This window comes from Phaseolus vulgaris, chromosome 3 (genome assembly GCF_051622355.1).
Source record: "Phaseolus vulgaris cultivar YP4 chromosome 3, ASM5162235v1, whole genome shotgun sequence".
Lineage (NCBI taxonomy): Eukaryota > Viridiplantae > Streptophyta > Magnoliopsida > Fabales > Fabaceae > Phaseolus > Phaseolus vulgaris.
In genome coordinates this window covers 28353989-28372823 of record NC_143500.1, presented here as the reverse complement: position 1 = coordinate 28372823, position 18835 = coordinate 28353989, and the positions used below count along the sequence as shown (strand labels likewise).

General features: G+C 34.5%; 2 protein-coding genes across 11 annotated transcripts; both read left to right on the top strand.

The window, feature by feature from the left end:
* The first annotated feature begins 1265 nt into the window (after nucleotides 1-1265).
* Nucleotides 1266-3258, top strand: LOC137806921 (S-adenosylmethionine decarboxylase proenzyme 4). Its single transcript, XM_068607309.2, has one exon. The coding sequence runs from the start codon at nucleotides 1763-1765 to the stop codon at nucleotides 2804-2806; it is 1044 nt and encodes a 347-aa protein (XP_068463410.1). The 5' UTR covers nucleotides 1266-1762; the 3' UTR covers nucleotides 2807-3258.
* Nucleotides 3259-11046: 7788 nt separating this feature from the next.
* On the top strand, nucleotides 11047-14694 carry LOC137806922 (putative protein phosphatase 2C 35). Of its 10 annotated transcripts, none has more exons than XM_068607311.2 (4): nucleotides 11047-12720; nucleotides 13433-13564; nucleotides 13794-13997; nucleotides 14150-14694. In XM_068607311.2, the coding sequence occupies exons 1-3, from the start codon at nucleotides 11800-11802 to the stop codon at nucleotides 13995-13997; spliced, it is 1257 nt and encodes a 418-aa protein (XP_068463412.2). In that variant the 5' UTR covers nucleotides 11047-11799; the 3' UTR covers nucleotides 14150-14694. The 10 variants fall into 10 exon arrangements, 6 of the variants coding, with proteins under 6 accessions (XP_068463412.2, XP_068463411.2, XP_068463414.2 ...); XM_068607310.2 differs by having other exon boundaries at nucleotides 11062-12720; nucleotides 14100-14694; XR_016519636.1 differs by having other exon boundaries at nucleotides 11086-12720; nucleotides 13433-13553.
* Nucleotides 14695-18835: the final 4141 nt, after the last annotated feature.

The following is an 18835-nucleotide window of genomic DNA, read 5'->3' as shown; positions in this document are numbered from 1 at the left end:
CAGAAAACAAAAAAAAAGTTCATAGAACGGTTAGACTCAGGTATATCCCATGGTATGGTAACATTAGTGACCAAATATATTTAAAAATTTAAAGAAGAGTATTGTTTTGTATGCCCAGAGCTTTTTAAAACCGATCAGTTGGAGGACACAGAGAATCCTTTTTTTTAATTTCGATGCTGATACGGTTGCATGCATTCTTGATAAATACAGATAACAAGTTGATAAAATAGATAAAATAATGATAATGCCACTTAGCTACATGAAATTGCATGAGGAATAAAAATGATGTGAGTGCCTTTTCATTTCACGTACGGGCCTCCCTCATTCAAGGATATTCTCATTATTTGCATGCCACGCCTGATTCCTTTTGTTTTTTTCCTTCTTTTTATTTCCCTTTCCTTTTTTTATCTTCTGCATAATAATAATTATAATTCTAACCCCAAATATGGATGACATTTTGGGCACGTCAAGTTTTTTTGTTAATTAACGCCTGCTCTCCTAGGAATAGACAATGTTGTCTCCATCATCTGAGGTGTTTGCACCTTTCCATTATGCAGTAGCCATTATCAGTACTAGCTAGAGTGTGCTCATATCAAACAAAGCCCCAAGTGATTGGTACTTTTATTTCCAATTTCACTTTTTGGTAGCAATTTAACAGGGTTATGCTGTGTTTTTAACCTCTACAAGTAGTAATGTAGCTCTAATTTGAATGATCTATCACCTCTACAGAACTAATAATTATTGTCCTTCAGAACAACAATACAACATCTAGCTATAGTTTATGATTATGTTTCTATTTTATTGGAACTATCATTCAAATAGTTACGTTTGAATGCTGAATTTTGACTCAAAAATCCAAATTCCTTTGAGTGAACATGATATAGAACACTTGCTAAATTCGCTTTGTCATTTGAAAAGAACTTTATCATGTGGTTTCAACGGAGTTATGCTTGACATTTCCCTGCATCACTTCAACCAATTATTATGGTCAAAACAGGGCCCTTAACCTTCAAATCTGATTAAGTTTTCCCCTAGATGAAATTCTTGAAAACAAGAAAGAGAACTAACTTTACACATCAGAAAGCCCAAAATGTATAAAAAAGAAAGCTTCCAAATATTAATTTTTATCTTGAACCACTAAAAAGCCAGTTAATTGATAATAATGCTAGACTAATATATGATGAGCAAGTAAGTTGGAGAACTGTTGAAAGTGATGATTGAGCATCTTTAATTTATTTAATTGAATCGTAAATCTATTTGGGAGAAAGAGAAAACAGGAAAAGCAGTGTTGGTATGTGGTGGTGTTGGTAAGTAGCTAGAGGGGAGAACTAGAAATCTATAACAGTGACAGAGGTTAGTGGAGAATAGAGAGATAGAATAGTAAGTGACAAAAGAGCAAAAAAATGGTAAGCGTGGGCTTAAATTCCGTTGCCTGTTGCTTTCTCGGATGGAAGAGAAGATTGCACTAAAAAAACTTAGCAACAAATTGTAGCACATCATCATCCTATTCACTTCATTATGCCTACAATCATGATTCTTGGTTCCATCACCCGCATGCTTTCTTCCAAACACCCTCACTACTACATCCTACACACTCTCATTCTGATTCGCACACACCTATAAATCCCATTGACCCCCCAATCCTTTCTCTCAGCTCAGCCTTCCAATCAAAAATATCACCTTACCTCTCTCAAACTTTCCCACCCTTCTCTCCTCTGTTACATTTACATCCCCTCCTCCTCACACTCACACACTCATCCAAATGGCCGTCTCGGGTTTCGAAGGCTTCGAGAAACGATTGGAGCTCCATTTCTTCGGCGATGATCCAGCCATCTTCCCACTTGGGCTAAGGAAGCTTGAGTTTGAATCACTAGAACAAGTCCTTGAAGCTGTCCAATGCACAGTCGTTTCAGCAGTAGGAAACTCCTACTTCGATGCCTACGTGCTATCAGAATCAAGCCTCTTTGTTTACCCCACCAAGATCATCATCAAAACATGTGGCACAACCCAGCTTCTGAAATCCATTCTTCCCTTGATCCAATACGCTCACCACTTAGGCCTCGCCCTCTGCTCTTGCCGCTACACCAGAGGAAGCTTCATCTTTCCCAAGTCACAACCTTTCCCTCACACCAGCTTCAAGGACGAGGTTACCTACTTGCAAGACACAATCCCTTCAAACCTCTGCTTCAGAAAAGCCTCCATCATGCCCTCAAAATCTTCTTCTCACTCTTGGCACGTCTTCACCGCCAATGATACCACACACACTCTCCCCCACATGCCCTATGTTCATGACAACGAGTTACTATTCACCATGGAGATCTGCATGACCGAGCTGGACCCCATCCTCGCACGCAAGTTTTTCCGGCCATCGGAGGACGGAAAACCCGGCGACTCTGCCGGGAAGGAGATGACGGAGCTCACCGGGATAAACGAAATCAACCCTGAGGCGCTTATCTGCGACTTCGCCTTCGACCCGTGTGGGTATTCCATGAATGGCATGGACGGGGATTGGTACTCCACCATCCACGTCACTCCAGAGGACGGTTTCAGCTACGCCAGCTTCGAGTGTGTCAGCTCCGTCAACGACAACATAGCACACGTGTTGAGGAAGGTGGTAAAGATATTCCGTCCTGGGACCATGTCCATATCCACGACGTGGAATGGGTTCGGCAACGACATCTGGAGGCAGATGGCTAGTGCGGTGGAGCCTTTGGGCATGAAATGTCGGAGTTTTGCAATGGACCAGTTCCCCGCCGCCGGCACCGTGGTTTTTCAAACGTTCACTGCTCGCCGGAAAAGTGTTTGAAGGCGGAGAAAAAAAAAAGTGGCGGCGGGAGGGCGGAGAGAAATATAATAGGTAGGAAGTTAGAGTTAGTTGAAAATTTTAGGGGGTGGTGACGTGGCAGAATGTGATTGGTTGAGTGGTTTGCAGAGATAGGAGAAGTGGGTGGTAAGTGATGTAGAAGTAGAAGAGGGTGGAGATGAATGGAGATTCATTGTTCTTTGGAATATTATGAAAAAGGGGAAGAAAGGAAGGAAGCAAGGTAAGGAAGAGTGGGGAAGGTTGGGATACTGGAATGATCATGATAATGCACCCCACTTAGGCTTGTCACGCCTAAGATTTTTGAAGATGTGTAGTGGGTGTAAAAGTGCTCTTGTTTGAGGTTATATTCAACTTTCTTTCTTCTTCTTACCCTCTCTTGTCTTTTATGCTTTGTTTGTAGAGTATTAAAGAACAAAATCACACTTTTTTTCCTACATTTTTTTCAATACCTCTGTATATTTATCATCTATCTTCTGCTACACTATGTTCTGGGAGATCAGCAATCAAAAAGGGCATAGGTGCATGAGGCATTACAACAATCATACGTAATAAAGTTGCTTTGTCGTATCCTACATATCACTTCTTTTATGCCTTTTTCTCATATTATACAAGTGCATAGGAAGCTTGAATGAACAAAAAATATTAAACAAGCCGAGATGCATAAAATATACGTAGATTTAGGTTTAGGTAAGAGGTAAGAAGTAAGAAAGAGCAGTGCAAAATGGTGGAGGCATTTGGTGAGCGTTAAAGTGCATGTGGTCATAATTGCATGGCATGTAGAAAGCAAAGAGATGATTAAAGTAGGAGACAAGTACAGAAACCACTATAATATATGTGCTCCAAATTCATGGTTCCCCTTTTGTAAACTAGGAGATCTTTCAAAAAAGTTTCATTAGTATACCTGTTTGGTATAATACATGTTTTAAGTTACACCATCAAAGCCTCAAAAGCTCACATACAATTCAATCAGATAACCAAACAGATTAGGGGAGAATATATCTACAACCATCACCTGATTAAAGACCTGATTCAATAATTTATTAAAAACCATATTTTCACTCTCATTTTTACACTTTCCATTAACCATCTACTCATTCACACACTCTACCTTTTCCCTCAAATCCTTTAACACTTTGTTTTGGATTAGGGAGATGGAAATAATATTGTGCAAATAAAAATATGTTGGGGTTATTTTTTAGGAGATTTAAAACAAATAAATTTGAAATTGCTGGGATACAAATATATTCTTTTGTTTCTTTTAACTATTTTTTCTTGTTTCTTTTCTATTTCTCATTCACCTCACACTTTTAATTTCACTCGTTTTTATTTTCATTTACTTTATTTTTCTCATATAACACATAGAGAGTATATTTGTGCTTTAAATTTTGTGATTTCTATTATTATTGTTTATAATTGAAAATGTTTGGATTGTACATGTATACGTAGAGCTAGTAAAATTTGTCGGAGGGATGAAAGTCCAATAAAATAAAGTGTTTGAATTCTAAATTTTAATAAACACATTGTGTTTGGATTGAGGAGGGGAGAGTGTATCTATGAAGATTAGAAAGGGTTAGGTTGGTTGGATTAAGGGATAATATAATGGATTTGTGACGATGATTTATTAAAATTCGTGAGTGATGTGATAGTTGGGAAAAATTTATAAATTATTTTAAAGTTGTAAAATGTAAGTTTATAAATTTATCTTTGTTATTAAAATTTTGTTGAATAATGAATTATGATATATTTTATGTGTAGGTTTGAATTAATTCAATTTTTCTAATATATAATATCCATAATTACTTGTATTTTTCAATAAAAATTTTAAAAAAAATAATAGAAAATATTTTTTTGTTAAATTGAAATAAATTTATTAAATATATTAAAATTTATAAAAATAATATTTATTATTATATATTTGTTATTTTATATAAATATATATGTGTTGCTAATATTATAATTTTATTTTATTATTTTCATTATTTATAATTATAATAATAATAATAGTATAATTAAATATTTTTAAAATTGTTAAATAAATTTATGTAACATTTAATTTTGTATATTGTATATTATAATAAAATGCACGTACAAGGGTATTTGGGTAAAAAACAGTCCTATATAGAATAGCACAAATCTCATCATTTGTATGAAGATTGAAAAAACACTCTCACCCTCTCCATCCTCCATCCTCGTACTTAGAAACAAACACAAATGTGGACATATGTAGTCTGGTTTGATAAAAAAAAACTTATGTTATAAACGGGTTTGGTCAAACTTGTTCAAGTGGGTTTAGTTATCCACTTTTATGAAAATAAATTGTATTATTATACCTATATAGGGTCTAGATACTACATGCTACCGGCTTGAACAATTGTTTCTCGTTTCTCGGTCACTCCTCCTTCTCCGGTCAATCAGTCACCGACGTCGAGTGATGTGGATCATTCGGCTCCGACCGGTACACTTGCCCCCCAAACTCGAGGGAGAGTCATTCAGAAGAGCCTAGATGTGACTGTTGGGTGCTTCAGGGTAAGAAGTGACCATGTTAATCATTAATGGTGCACTGTGTCAGATATGATTGGACATGCGTCATTCCACATGCCATTCGAGCTTGTCCTAACTTTTGATCTAAGAGATCTAACGGTCCAACTGACCATGTTGTTTCACGGTGAATCGTTTAAACTCGTTGGATTGAAATGAATCCAACGGTTGAAAACGAGACAAAGTTTTGTCTCCTTGTCTCCGAAAATCTATAAATAGCAGCTCCTCTCAAACTTTCTATGTTTCGCTTTACTTGCTTTAATTCCAAATACTAAGATTTTTCGAGTTTCGAGATGAAACTAAGCGTTTTCTACTTTCGTTAAGAGGTTAGTCGTGTCTTCTTCTGAGTCTTTTCCTATTCCTTCATTTCTACGTCTTCTGAGAGAACTCGTACCAACCCTACCAAGGTTAGGCGGTCAACCTTGCTAGTCAACCACCTCTTTATTTTGGATACAAGTGGGTTGACCCTCGTGTTACCGAATTGATTACCAACTTACAGGTTCATCTATAATAGATGAATTCATTTCTATAGTTTCTATGTTAAAACCCAACTCCCTGTCAGACGTGATTGCAACCAATAGTTGTAGTCACTCCGAACATGTTTGTCACAGACTGGAAAATGGTTCCCAAGATTTCTTTTATGTATATACTTGTCTTTTTACTGACCTTCATGCTACTCTTCCTTTTGATGAGTTCACGATGGGAGTCTTTAGGATTCTCAACGTAACCCCTAGTCAATTCCATCCTAACCCATGGGCGACCCTTCAAGTCTTTAGGCTTATTTGTGATTATTTTGGTTGAGGTCGTCCCCTCAATCATTTTTGTTTTACTATAACTCTCGGCCACCCCATCCCATGGGTTGGCTTTCATTGTCAAGTCGTCCAGGTAGTATTCTTTTTGCTCCTTACACCTCTTCGTATAAAAATTTCAAGGATTGGTATTTTAAATTTTTTGTGGAGTTGGACGATAATCCATATTTTTATGATTCTAAGGGTAAGCCCAAGTTTCCCTTCCACTGGACTCGGTCTCCCACTCGTTACAAATCTTGGCCAATTTCATCCATGATTAGAGATTTTTCACATATTTGACAACTTCTGAATAGATTTCCTACTCAGGATTCTGGCAGTGTACCAATCGTCCTACCGTTGGGTGGATTTTTCCGGTATGTAGAATTTAAATTGCTTGTGTTTTCCTAAGTTTGTTAATTGTGCTTAATTTTATGTTTGTTTGCAGGAATAATGCTGCAAACTGGTTATTATGTAGTGAACATAATGAAGCAACTACGTCGGCAGGTGGTCAGACGACAAAAGGGCTTGCTAAAGCTTGTTGGTTGGGGTTCATCCATTCCCATCATAGATTTAGTACCACCATCAAGTGGCGACGAGTGCTCGAAAAAAACAAAAGAAGAGAGGGAGACTCGAAAGGTCGTCGTCCCTGCTAGGAGAGTGATTCTAGATAGCTCAACATGTGCAAGTTGCACTTGCCCCTGATGAAGAGGAGGCCATTGTCCAGGCGCCTGTTAAGGACATGGTATCAGCTGTCATTGAGATGATGATTCATTATCGAGTTATATGTTGAGGACATGGTATACAAATCAATATACCCCCAAGTGTCTACTCATTCTCCAGAAAAACCAACAATCTGATTGTCATATGGTTGAATTTCAGTTTCTAGGATCTTCATCTTCTTTAAAGTTTTCCAATAGAGAATGTCCACCAAACTCCCTTGATCCACTAAAGTCTTCTTTCATGATGGCAAAGTTATCTACCTCTACGGTGATGACCATAGGGTCATCTTGTGCTGGGTCGATGACTTTAAACTCATCATTTGTGAAGAGTATTGGGGGTATCCTCGGTCAGGCTATGACCGAGTTTGAATTTACCAACTGAATAGCCTGAAGATGAGAATATCCTCCACATGTGAATCCACCAGCGATTGTATCAATCACTTCTCTTCCGCTTCTACGGGAAGGCTCGACCCTTCTTGGAGTCTCACTCCTTCGCGGTTGTTTTTCTGGTCGTCGGTCATCGTCATGATGACGCCGAGGATAATATTGCCTTTGTTCATCCCTTCTGGGATACTTTTCTCTTTGAGGAGATCTGTTGTAACTTTTGTTATTAGTTTGGACAAACTTATGAGGCCCTCGTCTGGTTCTGAGTATGATCCCGGCCAATTGCCCCTTCATCTGGTCTTTTTGTTCTTGGAGGACTCGTACTTCCTACTCATTCTTTTGGTGGAGGGCTTGTATCTCCTCCCTGTTGCATTTCTACCATCTCTCTTTGTAAAATTTGGAGCATAACTACTTACTCTACCTCTATCATTCTCTCGTTTGCCATATGCCTTGTTGAAACCATTTGTTGCTCTTCGAATCTATCTCGATCCCATGGTAGGCGCCAATTGTACTTGTATAGGGCTAAATAGTACCTGCCCGACTTGAACAATTTCATTTTGTGACTCATCACTTCTCCTTCTTTCTCATATTCGCTCTCTGGGACTTGGTCACTCCTCCTTCTCCTTCCTTTTCGTACTCGTCCTCTAGTACTCGTTGAGAGTTAACATACAAAAGGTTCTCTGATGATCAAGTAAGAGTTATGTTTAAGAGTGAATGATAAATTGATTAAAAGTGTACATTACTCTCGTATAACAATGCTCATTTACAATTTTAATAGTGAGTTATCTCACTTACAGGTCGTACCTGATGCATATCTTTAATAAAATAGTATCAAATGATTTATCACATGATTACCAAATGTATAGGATGTTAACCGAATTTAAATGATATTACTTATTTTATCGCATATCTTTTTATTCCATTTGATATAATCAATTCGTCCTATCGATCAATATAATTATGTAAAACTAATTTTCTTTCTTAACTGAAGCTTTAGATTTTTTAGACTTTTATAGTATAAAAACTATTAGAATGAATTCATCACCTACAATTACTCATGGAAAAAAAATTAATTAATAAAAACAAAAATATATTTAACCCAACAAAATTGTAATAATTGACTTAATTTAAAATTTGTCTATGGGATAATATAGAGACAAAAAGTATTTTTAATTTTGTATATCTTATTATTTAATTTTTTTCACACTTCATCATGATAACATTTTTTTCCGATTGTATGCACTTTATTATGTATTACTGGTAAAACGATGCCGTTTTTGAAGAAAATAAATGATAAAATACAATGTTGATAGATTACACATTTAACCAATTGGTAAAATGTACGAAAATTAAAAGTATATGATAATAAAACGTGCCAGGAAGAAAATTTGGTGATAAAATTCATTAAATAATAAAATGTATAATTAAGCCTTTTATATATTAGTTAAATAAGTTAAATGACTTGGTGGTTAGAGTTCTTCAATAAAAAAACTTATCATTTTTTATAATTTATTATTCCTCGTAGATCTTTTATCTTTACTTTCAAAGTTTTGCATATTTATCACTTTATTATTAAAATTTTACACATTTATGTTAATACTTATACCTAACTTTATTAAATTTTTGCATGATTTTAAAATCAATTTGTATGTTTTCTAAGAATAATTGTTAGAATGGAAATTTATTGAAATTTTTCATATTTTATAAAATGTATAATTAATTAATAATTAAAAAATAAATTAATTTGTAATATTTGATATATCTTTCAATAAAGTTAGGTATACACGTTTTGAAATAAATTGTGTATCATTGAAGAATTTCGATATTGAAATATGAGAATAAAAATATATCAATTATTATATTTTAGTTAAAAATAAGTGTTTTTTTTTATTTTGTATTTTTAAAATTTGTTTATATATACATATATTAAAATTATATTTAATTATATAAATATTATTTAAGTTTTTAATTGATTAATTAATGTTTCTAATAAAATAAATAAAAATAATTCTTATCTTTAGGTGTTAAATTAATTCTTTATAATTAATAATTGAACTTAATTTGTAAGCATTAATGATTTAAGTTAGAATGTTGTAATATATTTGTATCTTTCAAATAACATGATATAAAAAAAAGTTAATCTTTTAAATTATTTTTTATTTTAATTTTTAACTTAAAAAATGGATTAGTGGGTTAGTTCGTCCCATCTTGTCTATAATTTTGCCAGTTTGAAGGATTAGGTGAACGAGTTGAAGTCACCAACACAATCTACCAAATTTTGACGAACTGACAAATTGGCTCTCAAGTCAAGATTCATCTTGTACTACTATTACTTTCGCTAAACGAGAGTATCAAATGAAACATTTAATAGAGTGATTTAGGTGGTACGTTACTTAAGCACGTCTTCATTGAAGCAAGGACATTAGACAATAATCTCACTAAAGTTATTCAGATGAAATCCCAAACCGGAATCATGTCACTTAAACAAAACTAACTTCTTATATTTTTTAAAACATACTCTAAACTCAAACACTAAATTCTTCATTTTCAATTAGTTGAGAATTGATCTTACATACGTCTCAAGATTCAACGTAGTCCTATATTAAACAAATATGAAATGGTCATAATTTAAATTTATAATTATGTTATTTAATTTATCTTTAGTTACACCGTGGTTATCTTTATTAAATATATGATTGATGGTATTATCTATTCTTTCTTAAGTTATGTAATTTTTTTTATTAATTTATATTTTTGTTATTTTATTTTCATGTGATATAGTGATCCATATTTTGATTAAATTTTGTGATACTAAATTATTTTTAAAAAAATATTTAGAGTTATTTTGATTTTGAAGATGATAAAAAATAATAGGTCTAAGTAAGAAAATAATAGAAGCATGCCAAACTATAATTACAACGTTGTGAGCAGAACAAAATTTTAAATATCACTTGTTATATGGTCTAGATTTTCTAGTGTGAAACAAATTGTGTCCTAATTTATAAGAATAAGAAAATAAAATAGAATGTGTTTCCCTAAGTTATTTTTTCAATTATATGCTCAAATACTAAAACATACGCTAAAATATATGAATTTTCTAAATTAACATACACTAAATTTACATTAATGTTAATATAAGTTCATTTATATTTGTTTTGAGCATATTCCATCAAAGTTAATTAATATTCTAGATTACAATACAACAATTTTTAAATTTATTTTAGTTATTACAAAATACTTTAAAATATAATAATTTCTTAAATTGATAAATATTAAATTTACATTAATATTGACATAATTCAATTCAAATCAGCTCCCTATTTAAGTTGAAACACTTTCCATGAACGCAGATATTTTGGATTATAGTCCTATGATTTATAAATATGTTTTTAGTTGTAACTTTTTATTTTTTAAATTTTATTCAATTATAATAGAATATTCCTATTTCTACCATGGACACTCATTCACTTAAAATAATGATGCGGTGTAGGTTTTAATGTAATGCTATATGAATATATTTGAACCCATAACCACTCTATTTATAATAGTTATCAAAATTAATTTATAAATATATGTTAAAATACAACAATCATCTGTAAAAGAATATTTATTTTTTAATATATTAAGTAATTATGAAAATATTTGCTAAAATTTATTTTGAAATATGAAGTTTTTTATTTTTTAATCATTAACTATTTTTATCTTTTATTTTTACTAATTATTTAATCTAATATATTGATAAAGTAACATGATTTTGAGAAGAAAAATTGGTTTGTAAAACATGTAATGGAAAGTTAGGTAATAAATAGATAAATTGATTGCAAAGATGGTTGGGAGAGGAGTGTTTGTATACGCAGAGAGAAGGGGATTGTGAAGGATGATTGGGGCACTCGTGCAGATAACCAAATCAGCACATGCATCCATAGATTATTGGATTAGGATTATAATTTCGTATTAGGATTAGCATTAGGATTAGGATTAGAAATAGAATTAGAATTAGAATTAGAATTAGAATTAGAATTAGAATCAGAATAAGCAGAGAATCTCAATTCAATCCTCTTCCCCACTTCTCTTCTGTCCCCTTCATTCCAAATCTCTTTTTCTGAACTTCTCTTTTCAACTCTTCCTTTTGCGTCAGGGTTTCTCCCTTCTCTGCACCCAACCAGACGAAAAGCACAATTCTTTTCCTCCTTTTCGGCAACCCCATCACGCATTCTGCCTCTAAAATGCCTAAATAAATCCTCTCTGTCTTTTCCTTCTTCCTGGGGTTCCTCTAGGGTTCTCCTTTTCTCACCCTTTTCAATTCAAATCCACCCACATGACCCCTTTTCTTCACCCAAATCGCACAATTCAATTCCCTGCTCGTTATCCTAAACTATGTATCTAGGGTTTTGGACCATTCTCTAAACCTGTTTATCATAATGTGGGGGAATTCCAGAAGCATCTAGCACTGTGCTTCCTTCCCAAACATTCTATTTGTGCACTGCTTCAGGGAGTGTTTTCTGTTTCAGGTGTTGTTTCCAATAGCATAGCCTCTCTTCGAAACATGGGTTGTGTCCATGGCAAGTGTTGCTGTGGTGAGAATTCTTCATCAGATGATGGTTCTAAGGATTACCGAGAAACTGCCTTCATTCGTGGGCACATGAAAAACGTACTTTCACAGAGATCACTGAAGCGTGCTACTGTTCCTTCTCACAACTTCAATTTGGAATACACTTTTCTCACTCAGCGGGGGTACTACCCTGACTCACCTGATAAAGAAAACCAAGATAGTTTTTGCATTAGTACAGAACTCCAAGGTGACCCCAGTGTCCATTTCTTTGGTGTCTATGATGGGCACGGTCAATTTGGTAGCCAGTGTTCAAATTTCGTGAAGGATAGGCTGGTAGAGAAGTTGGTAAATGACCCTGCATTGTTGGAGGACCCTGTCCAAGCTTACAATTCTGCATTCTTGGCAACGAACCTTGAATTACGTAGTAGTAGTGAGATTGATGATTCTATGAGTGGCACCACCGCGATAACGGTGCTTGTTATTGGTGACACCCTTTTTGTTGCTAATGTTGGTGATTCGAGAGCGGTGATGGCTGTTAAGGATGGGAACCGCGTTGTTGCGGAGGACTTGTCCTCTGATCAGACGCCGTTTCGGAAAGATGAATATGAGAGAGTGAAGCTTTGTGGGGCAAGGGTGTTGAGTGTTGATCAGGTGGAAGGGCTTAAGGATCCAGATATCCAGAATTGGGGTGATGAAGAGAGTCGGGGTGGTGATCCTCCCAGATTGTGGGTTCCTAATGGGATGTATCCTGGAACTGCTTTTACAAGGAGCATAGGCGATAGTTTAGCAGAGACAATTGGTGTCACTGCTACTCCTGAGGTGAAAACTTTTCGGCTTACACCTGATCATCTTTTCTTTGTTGTGGCAAGTGATGGCATTTTTGAATTCCTGACAAGCCAAACTGTTATTGATATGGTATGACTTGCAACCTTTCTCCGTCTTGCTTTCATAATGTGTGAAAATGTTTTCACAGGTTGAGCAAATTGATCGAATATGATTTAATTTAACTTAGTTTAATGATTGATCCACTTCTGTTATTGGAAATACTAATGTTAGCTGTTAAAGGTTATACAAGTTGCAATTAAAGATTTTGACTTGAAATATGGAAACAATTTATGTTTTTTTTGTTGTGTGTAAGGTCTGTTTGTCGCTTATGGTACATAGGTATGTGGTATTGGTAATGTTAATATAATTGGAATGGAAAGCATAAGAAAAATTACTGGCCGTAACCTCATAAGTTGCTGATCTTATGGGAGTGGTGTACACGTATTGCTTAAGCATCCCTACTTGGCATGTTTTACTTAGGTCTGCCCCCTTATCATTATGTATTAGCTTTCGTAATTATACTACAACAACAGCAACAGTACCCACTGGTTCACTGTAAAAAGATGCTTATTGGGAATAGTTCTTTTGCATCCCTAGAGTTTACACAATCCTTGTAATAAGTTAGTCGTTCTGCAGAGAAACTTCTAATTTTTTGCGCTGCTTGATGCCGAATTATTCCTGATCTGCCGCACCGCCATAGACTATGATTTCAATGTTTATTCCCCAGTGTAATTCCATAGGTAAAATTGTGACTTTCTAGGATTCCCCTTCCTGAAAAATCTGTGATTTATTTATGGTGTAGGCAGCAAGCTATATGGATCCTCGTGATGCTTGTGCGGCTATTGCAGAAAAGTCATATAAACTATGGTTGGAACTTGAGAACAGAACAGATGATATAACAATTATCATTGTTCAGATCAAAGGTCTCTCTAATGTATGGATTCTATATATTCCTTTGGTTTCATTTGCTTTTTCTTTTTAGTTTGTTTAAAGGTTTTAAATTTGTAGTATTATATGATCGTCTTATCCCATGACAATAAAAACAATTTCTCAATACAAATGGCGGGATCAGTTTTAAATAGATTTAATTCACACCATACTATTGGAATAAAGTTATCTTTTTTGAACAACTTCTTTATCTAACTATTAGACCAATATTGTAGTCAGGTACATTTGGAGTTGGATCAGATGAGATCAATGAAGGCGCTGTAATGAGTTCCAGGACAGGAACTCCTGAGATACCTGCTGCCCATGAATCTGATGTTCATCCTTCTCTCGGAACCAGTTTCTCTGGTCAGCCTGCGGCTTCAGTGATGAGCCCAGCCATAGAGGTTCACTCTCCAGCATGTCCAAAACCAATTGATTGAGTATGATGTCAATCCCAAGAACATTGCTGATTTGTTTCATGTCAATCATTTATATCATCATGATCTATATAATTACTTCTCTCCACCCTTTTTGCTTTATAGTAATTGAAGAGAGAGAGACTTTACAGAAGCTTCACCATGTCTCTTTGCAGTTTCTCGCAAGTGGTACATTTGCATGTTCCAACTTCCTGAGCATTTTGCATTACTCTTGTACATTTACTGGTCACTACATTTTGGACTGCTCAAGGCTGCCAACTTACTAGGTTTGAGGTGGCGTTATCTTGGCAGCAAAAGGAATTTGTTCAGAATGTAAAAATCTTCAAATTTCATGTTGGTATAGCCATTCAGAAACACCTCAGAGAGAACACTTTTGCTCACCTTCCTGTGATGCCATTCCACATCCTCTACAGATATTATCTTTTGAAGGGAATCAATAACGAACTGAAATAAAAGGAAGGTATGCAAGGAGATTGGATTTTGAGTTGTGACTATCATTTGCATTGAATATGGGAGAAACTCGTGAGATGGTCACTGGTCAACTTGCGAGGCAGAGCCAGATACCACTAATATAAGTGCATTGCCCTCATTATCCTGTAGATGTTGTATCCAATTTGTGTGTATCACGAACATGTCTGGATTATTGATTGATATGATAGTTTTCCAAATTAATTTCATATTAACAAATTCATGACTGAAACACGTTTAAATTCATGACTGATAAAACTTTGTTTCATCTGTTAGGACTTTGTTAAACGAGATGAAAAATGTGAAATAACTGGCAACCAAATTCTCATTATGGAATTATCACCCAGTGTATTGGATTGAATTTTTTGAGAAGTTTTTCTTACTAGCTAATCATTTTGGTTTTAAATTCACTTCAATTTATTTCACTTCAAACCAAAATGAATTGAATTTTTAGTCATTTTATCATAGATAATAACAAAAAAAGCTTTATAGTGTACACAATGAAAAAAATAGTGCAAAGTAATTTTTATAATCAATTTTAATTTTTCTACCAACTTTATAAATCAAAGTCAATTAAATCCAAATATCAAATTATTTTGCTTTGATTGATCGTCTCCTTTTTCAGTATTTAATAAAAGAAATGGTAAGAAGAGTTATATATTATTGATTAAAAGTTTCCCAGTATGAAATTTATTAAATAAGAAATAAGATTTTTTTTGTAAATTTTAATAAACAATAAAAAGTATTTAAAACTATATTAAAATATATGTTACTACACTTCTCCGTGGGAAAAATTTATTAAAGTTTATGAGTGATGTGATGAGTGTGAAAAAATTTTAATTTTTTTAAAATGTTAAAAATGTATTATTGTATTTGAAAATAATTGAAAAATAAAATAAGAGATATTTGTGTTTAGATTTTAGCTAATTAAAATTTTGTACATCATTTAATACTTTTTTTTAGAAGAAATATAAGTTATTTAACATTGTCGGAACATGAAAAATTATCACAAAAATAATTATTTCAGTTATAAATTAAATTTTAATATTGAAAATTGTAAAATATGTTTGAAAAATAATTTTAAATACATTAAAATTACATAATCTAAAAAAATTGAAAATATTTCAAAACTAATGAGTTTGGAATCTTCAAAAAAAAAATACACAAAACCATATCATACCAAATTTGCATTATTTATTCATCATAAATATTCATAATCAATTATGGGACACGTACAAAGATTGACATAATTGATTATCAACTCACAATAGGATAATCGATCATCAGACACAATTAAAGATTGACATAATCAAATCAATTATCAAGTAAAAACATAAGGGCCATCAATTATGGATGCATACAAAGATTGACATAATCGATTATCAATTCAATATAATGATAATTGATTATTGGACGCATACAAAGATTGACATAATCCATTATCAACTCAAAATATAAGGATAACAGATTATGGGAAGCGTACAAAAATTGACATAATAGATTATCAACTAAAAATATAAGGATAATATGCGTACAAAGATTGACATAATTGATTATCAACTTAAACATAAGGATAATCGATTATGGAACGCGTATAAGATTGACATCATCGATTATCAAGTCAAAATATAAGGATAATCAATTATGGTTGAAAAAACAGAGTAAAACCGATGTTGATAAATGAATAATCGATTATCCACTATAATATGAACACACTGCAAGTGCATGCTGAGACAAAAAGCATAAGGGCATTTGTGTAACTTTATGAATCCTACTTATTTGTATCTTTATTGGGTAATGTTTTTGCATGTGAAAAGGAAGAACTTTCATGTGCATCAACGCCTTTCCGCGCTCACCTTTCCCAGTATTCACCCTAATCCAAATGAAGTAGATTCGCGCTCTTCCTTCGTCTACACCAATATTCTCCTTGATCAAAACAGAGGATAATAAAAGAGTTTGATTTACCTATAATTTACCTTATACAAATATAATTAATTATTTCTTTTCTCTTGTAATGTGAGTTGATTTTAGATTGCACATTTTTAAGGCTTCACTTTTGTTTATGATTTTGGATTTAGCAAATTAAATATGAGAACCATAAGAAGATTCTCACTGGACAAGAACTTAACCAAGTGGTTAAGTAAGTTTGAAGGTTCACTTCAGAAGGGCAAAGAGAAAAATACATATATATGGTGTGTGTGGATGATGTAAAGAGGGCGGAAATTAAAAGATAACAAGAAGAAGATGACAAGATATGGACTGAAATTAAAAGAAGATAATAGAATGAAGATGAGATGAAGATGGTGCAAAAAGGAAGCAAAAGGAGTTAAAAAGGGAAAAGATGAAGAGACATAGGAAACTTATGGAATGGAAGATGTCACGCCACTTGGAGCATATGAACTCCAGGATGAGTGGTGGAAGAGCTGCCACTTGAGATATCACTCACTCAAGATAAGAGCCAGATAAAACTGAAAGTACCTTTGTCAAGTGCCTTGATTTATAGGAAAAGGTGCCTTGATGGGCAAGTTGAGCAAGGGTAGAAAGGTTAAAACCGCTCCTTTGGCTAGGTCTTCTAGAAGGTAAGGCAACCTTCCTTCCTAAAGGGCTAGGCACAAGCTAAAATGATAAGTGCACTCCCTATTATGCTAAAAGAATCTTACTCTACTGAAATTAAAAATAAAGAAACTAGCTTATGCTCAACTCCCAAGGCTTGGGCTCTACTCCTTATGATCCTCTGGGGAAGACTGGGTTCTGAAGCATTGGCTAGAGGTGGAGAATGAAGATGAGATGAAGATGGTGCAAAAAGGAAGCAAAAGGAGTTAAAAAGGGAAAATATGAAGAGACATAGGAAACTTATGGAATGGAAGATGTCACGCCACTTGGAGCAAATGAACTCCAGGATGAGTGGTGGAAGAGCTGCCACTTGAGATATCACTCACTCAAGATAAGAGCCAGATAAAATTGAAAGTACCTTTGTCAAGTGCCTTGATTTATAGGAAAAGGTGCCTTGATGGGCAAGTTGAGCAAGGGTAGAAAGGTTAAAACCGCTCATTTGGCTAGGTCTTCTAGAAGGTAAGGCAACCTTCCTTCCTAAAGGGCTAGGCACAAGCTAAAATGATAAGTGCACTCCCTATTATGCTAAAAGAATCTTACTCTACTGAAATTAAAAATAAAGAAACTAGCTTATGCTCAGCTCCCAAGGCTTGGGCTCTACTCCTTATGATCCTCTGGGGAAGACTGGGTTCTGAAGCATTGGCTAGAGGTGGAGAATGAAGATGAGATGAAGATGGTGCAAAAAGGAAGCAAAAGGAGTTAAAAAGGGAAAATATGAAGAGACATAGGAAACTTATGGAATGGAAGATGTCACGCCACTTGGAGCAGATGAACTCCAGGACGAGTGGTGGAAGAGCTGCCACTTGAGATATCACTCACTCAAGATAAGAGCCAGATAAAATTGAAAGTACCTTTGTCAAGTGCCTTGATTTATAGGAAAAGGTGCCTTGATGGGCAAGTTGAGCAAGGGTAGAAAGGTTAAAACCGCTCATTTGGCTAGGTCTTCTAGAAGGTAAGGCAACCTTCCTTCCTAAAGGGCTAGGCACAAGCTAAAATGATAAGTGCACTCCCTATTATGCTAAAAGAATCTTACTCTACTGAAATTAAAAATAAAGAAACTAGCTTATGCTCAGCTCCCAAGGCTTGGGCTCTACTCCTTATGATCCTCTGGGGAAGACTGGGTTTTGAAGCATTGGCTAGAGGTGGAGAATGAAGATGAGATGAAGATGGTGCAAAAAGGAAGCAAAAGGAGTTAAAAAGGGAAAATATGAAGAGACATAGGAAACTTATGGAATGGAAGATGTCACGCCACTTGGAGCAGATGAACTCCAGGACGAGTGGTGGAAGAGCTGCCACTTGAGATATCACTCACTCAAGATAAGAGCCAGATAAAATTGAAAGTACCTTTGTCAAGTGCCTTGATTTATAGGAAAAGGTGCCTTGTTGGGCAAGTTGAGCAAGGGTAGAAAGGTTAAAACCGCTCATTTGGCTAGGTCTTCTAGAAGGTAAGGCAACCTTCCTTCCTAAAGGGCTAGGCACAAGCTAAAATGATAAGTGCACTCCCTATTATGCTAAAAGAATCTTACTCTAGTGAAATTAAAAATAAAGAAACTAGCTTATGCTCAGCTCCCAAGGCTTGGGCTCTACTCCTTATGATCCTCTGGGGAAGACTGAGTTCTGAAGCATTGGCTAGAGGTGGAGAATGAAGATGAGATGAAGATGGTGCAAAAAGGAAGCAAATGGAGTTAAAAAGGGAAAATATGAAGAGACATAGGAAACTTATGGAATGGAAGATGTCACGCCACTTGGAGCAGATGAAC

Bases quoted from the DNA above. Each gene is read 5' to 3' on its own strand.
- LOC137806921 (XM_068607309.2), top strand. From the start codon at position 1,763: ATGGCCGTCTCGGGTTTCGAAGGCTTCGAGAAACGATTGGAGCTCCAT.
- LOC137806922 (XM_068607311.2), top strand. From the start codon at position 11,800: ATGGGTTGTGTCCATGGCAAGTGTTGCTGTGGTGAGAATTCTTCATCA. The intron at 12,721-13,432 runs GTATGACTTGCA...TTTATGGTGTAG, and splicing joins GCCAAACTGTTATTGATATG to GCAGCAAGCTATATGGATCC. The intron at 13,565-13,793 runs GTATGGATTCTA...CCAATATTGTAG, and splicing joins AGATCAAAGGTCTCTCTAAT to TCAGGTACATTTGGAGTTGG.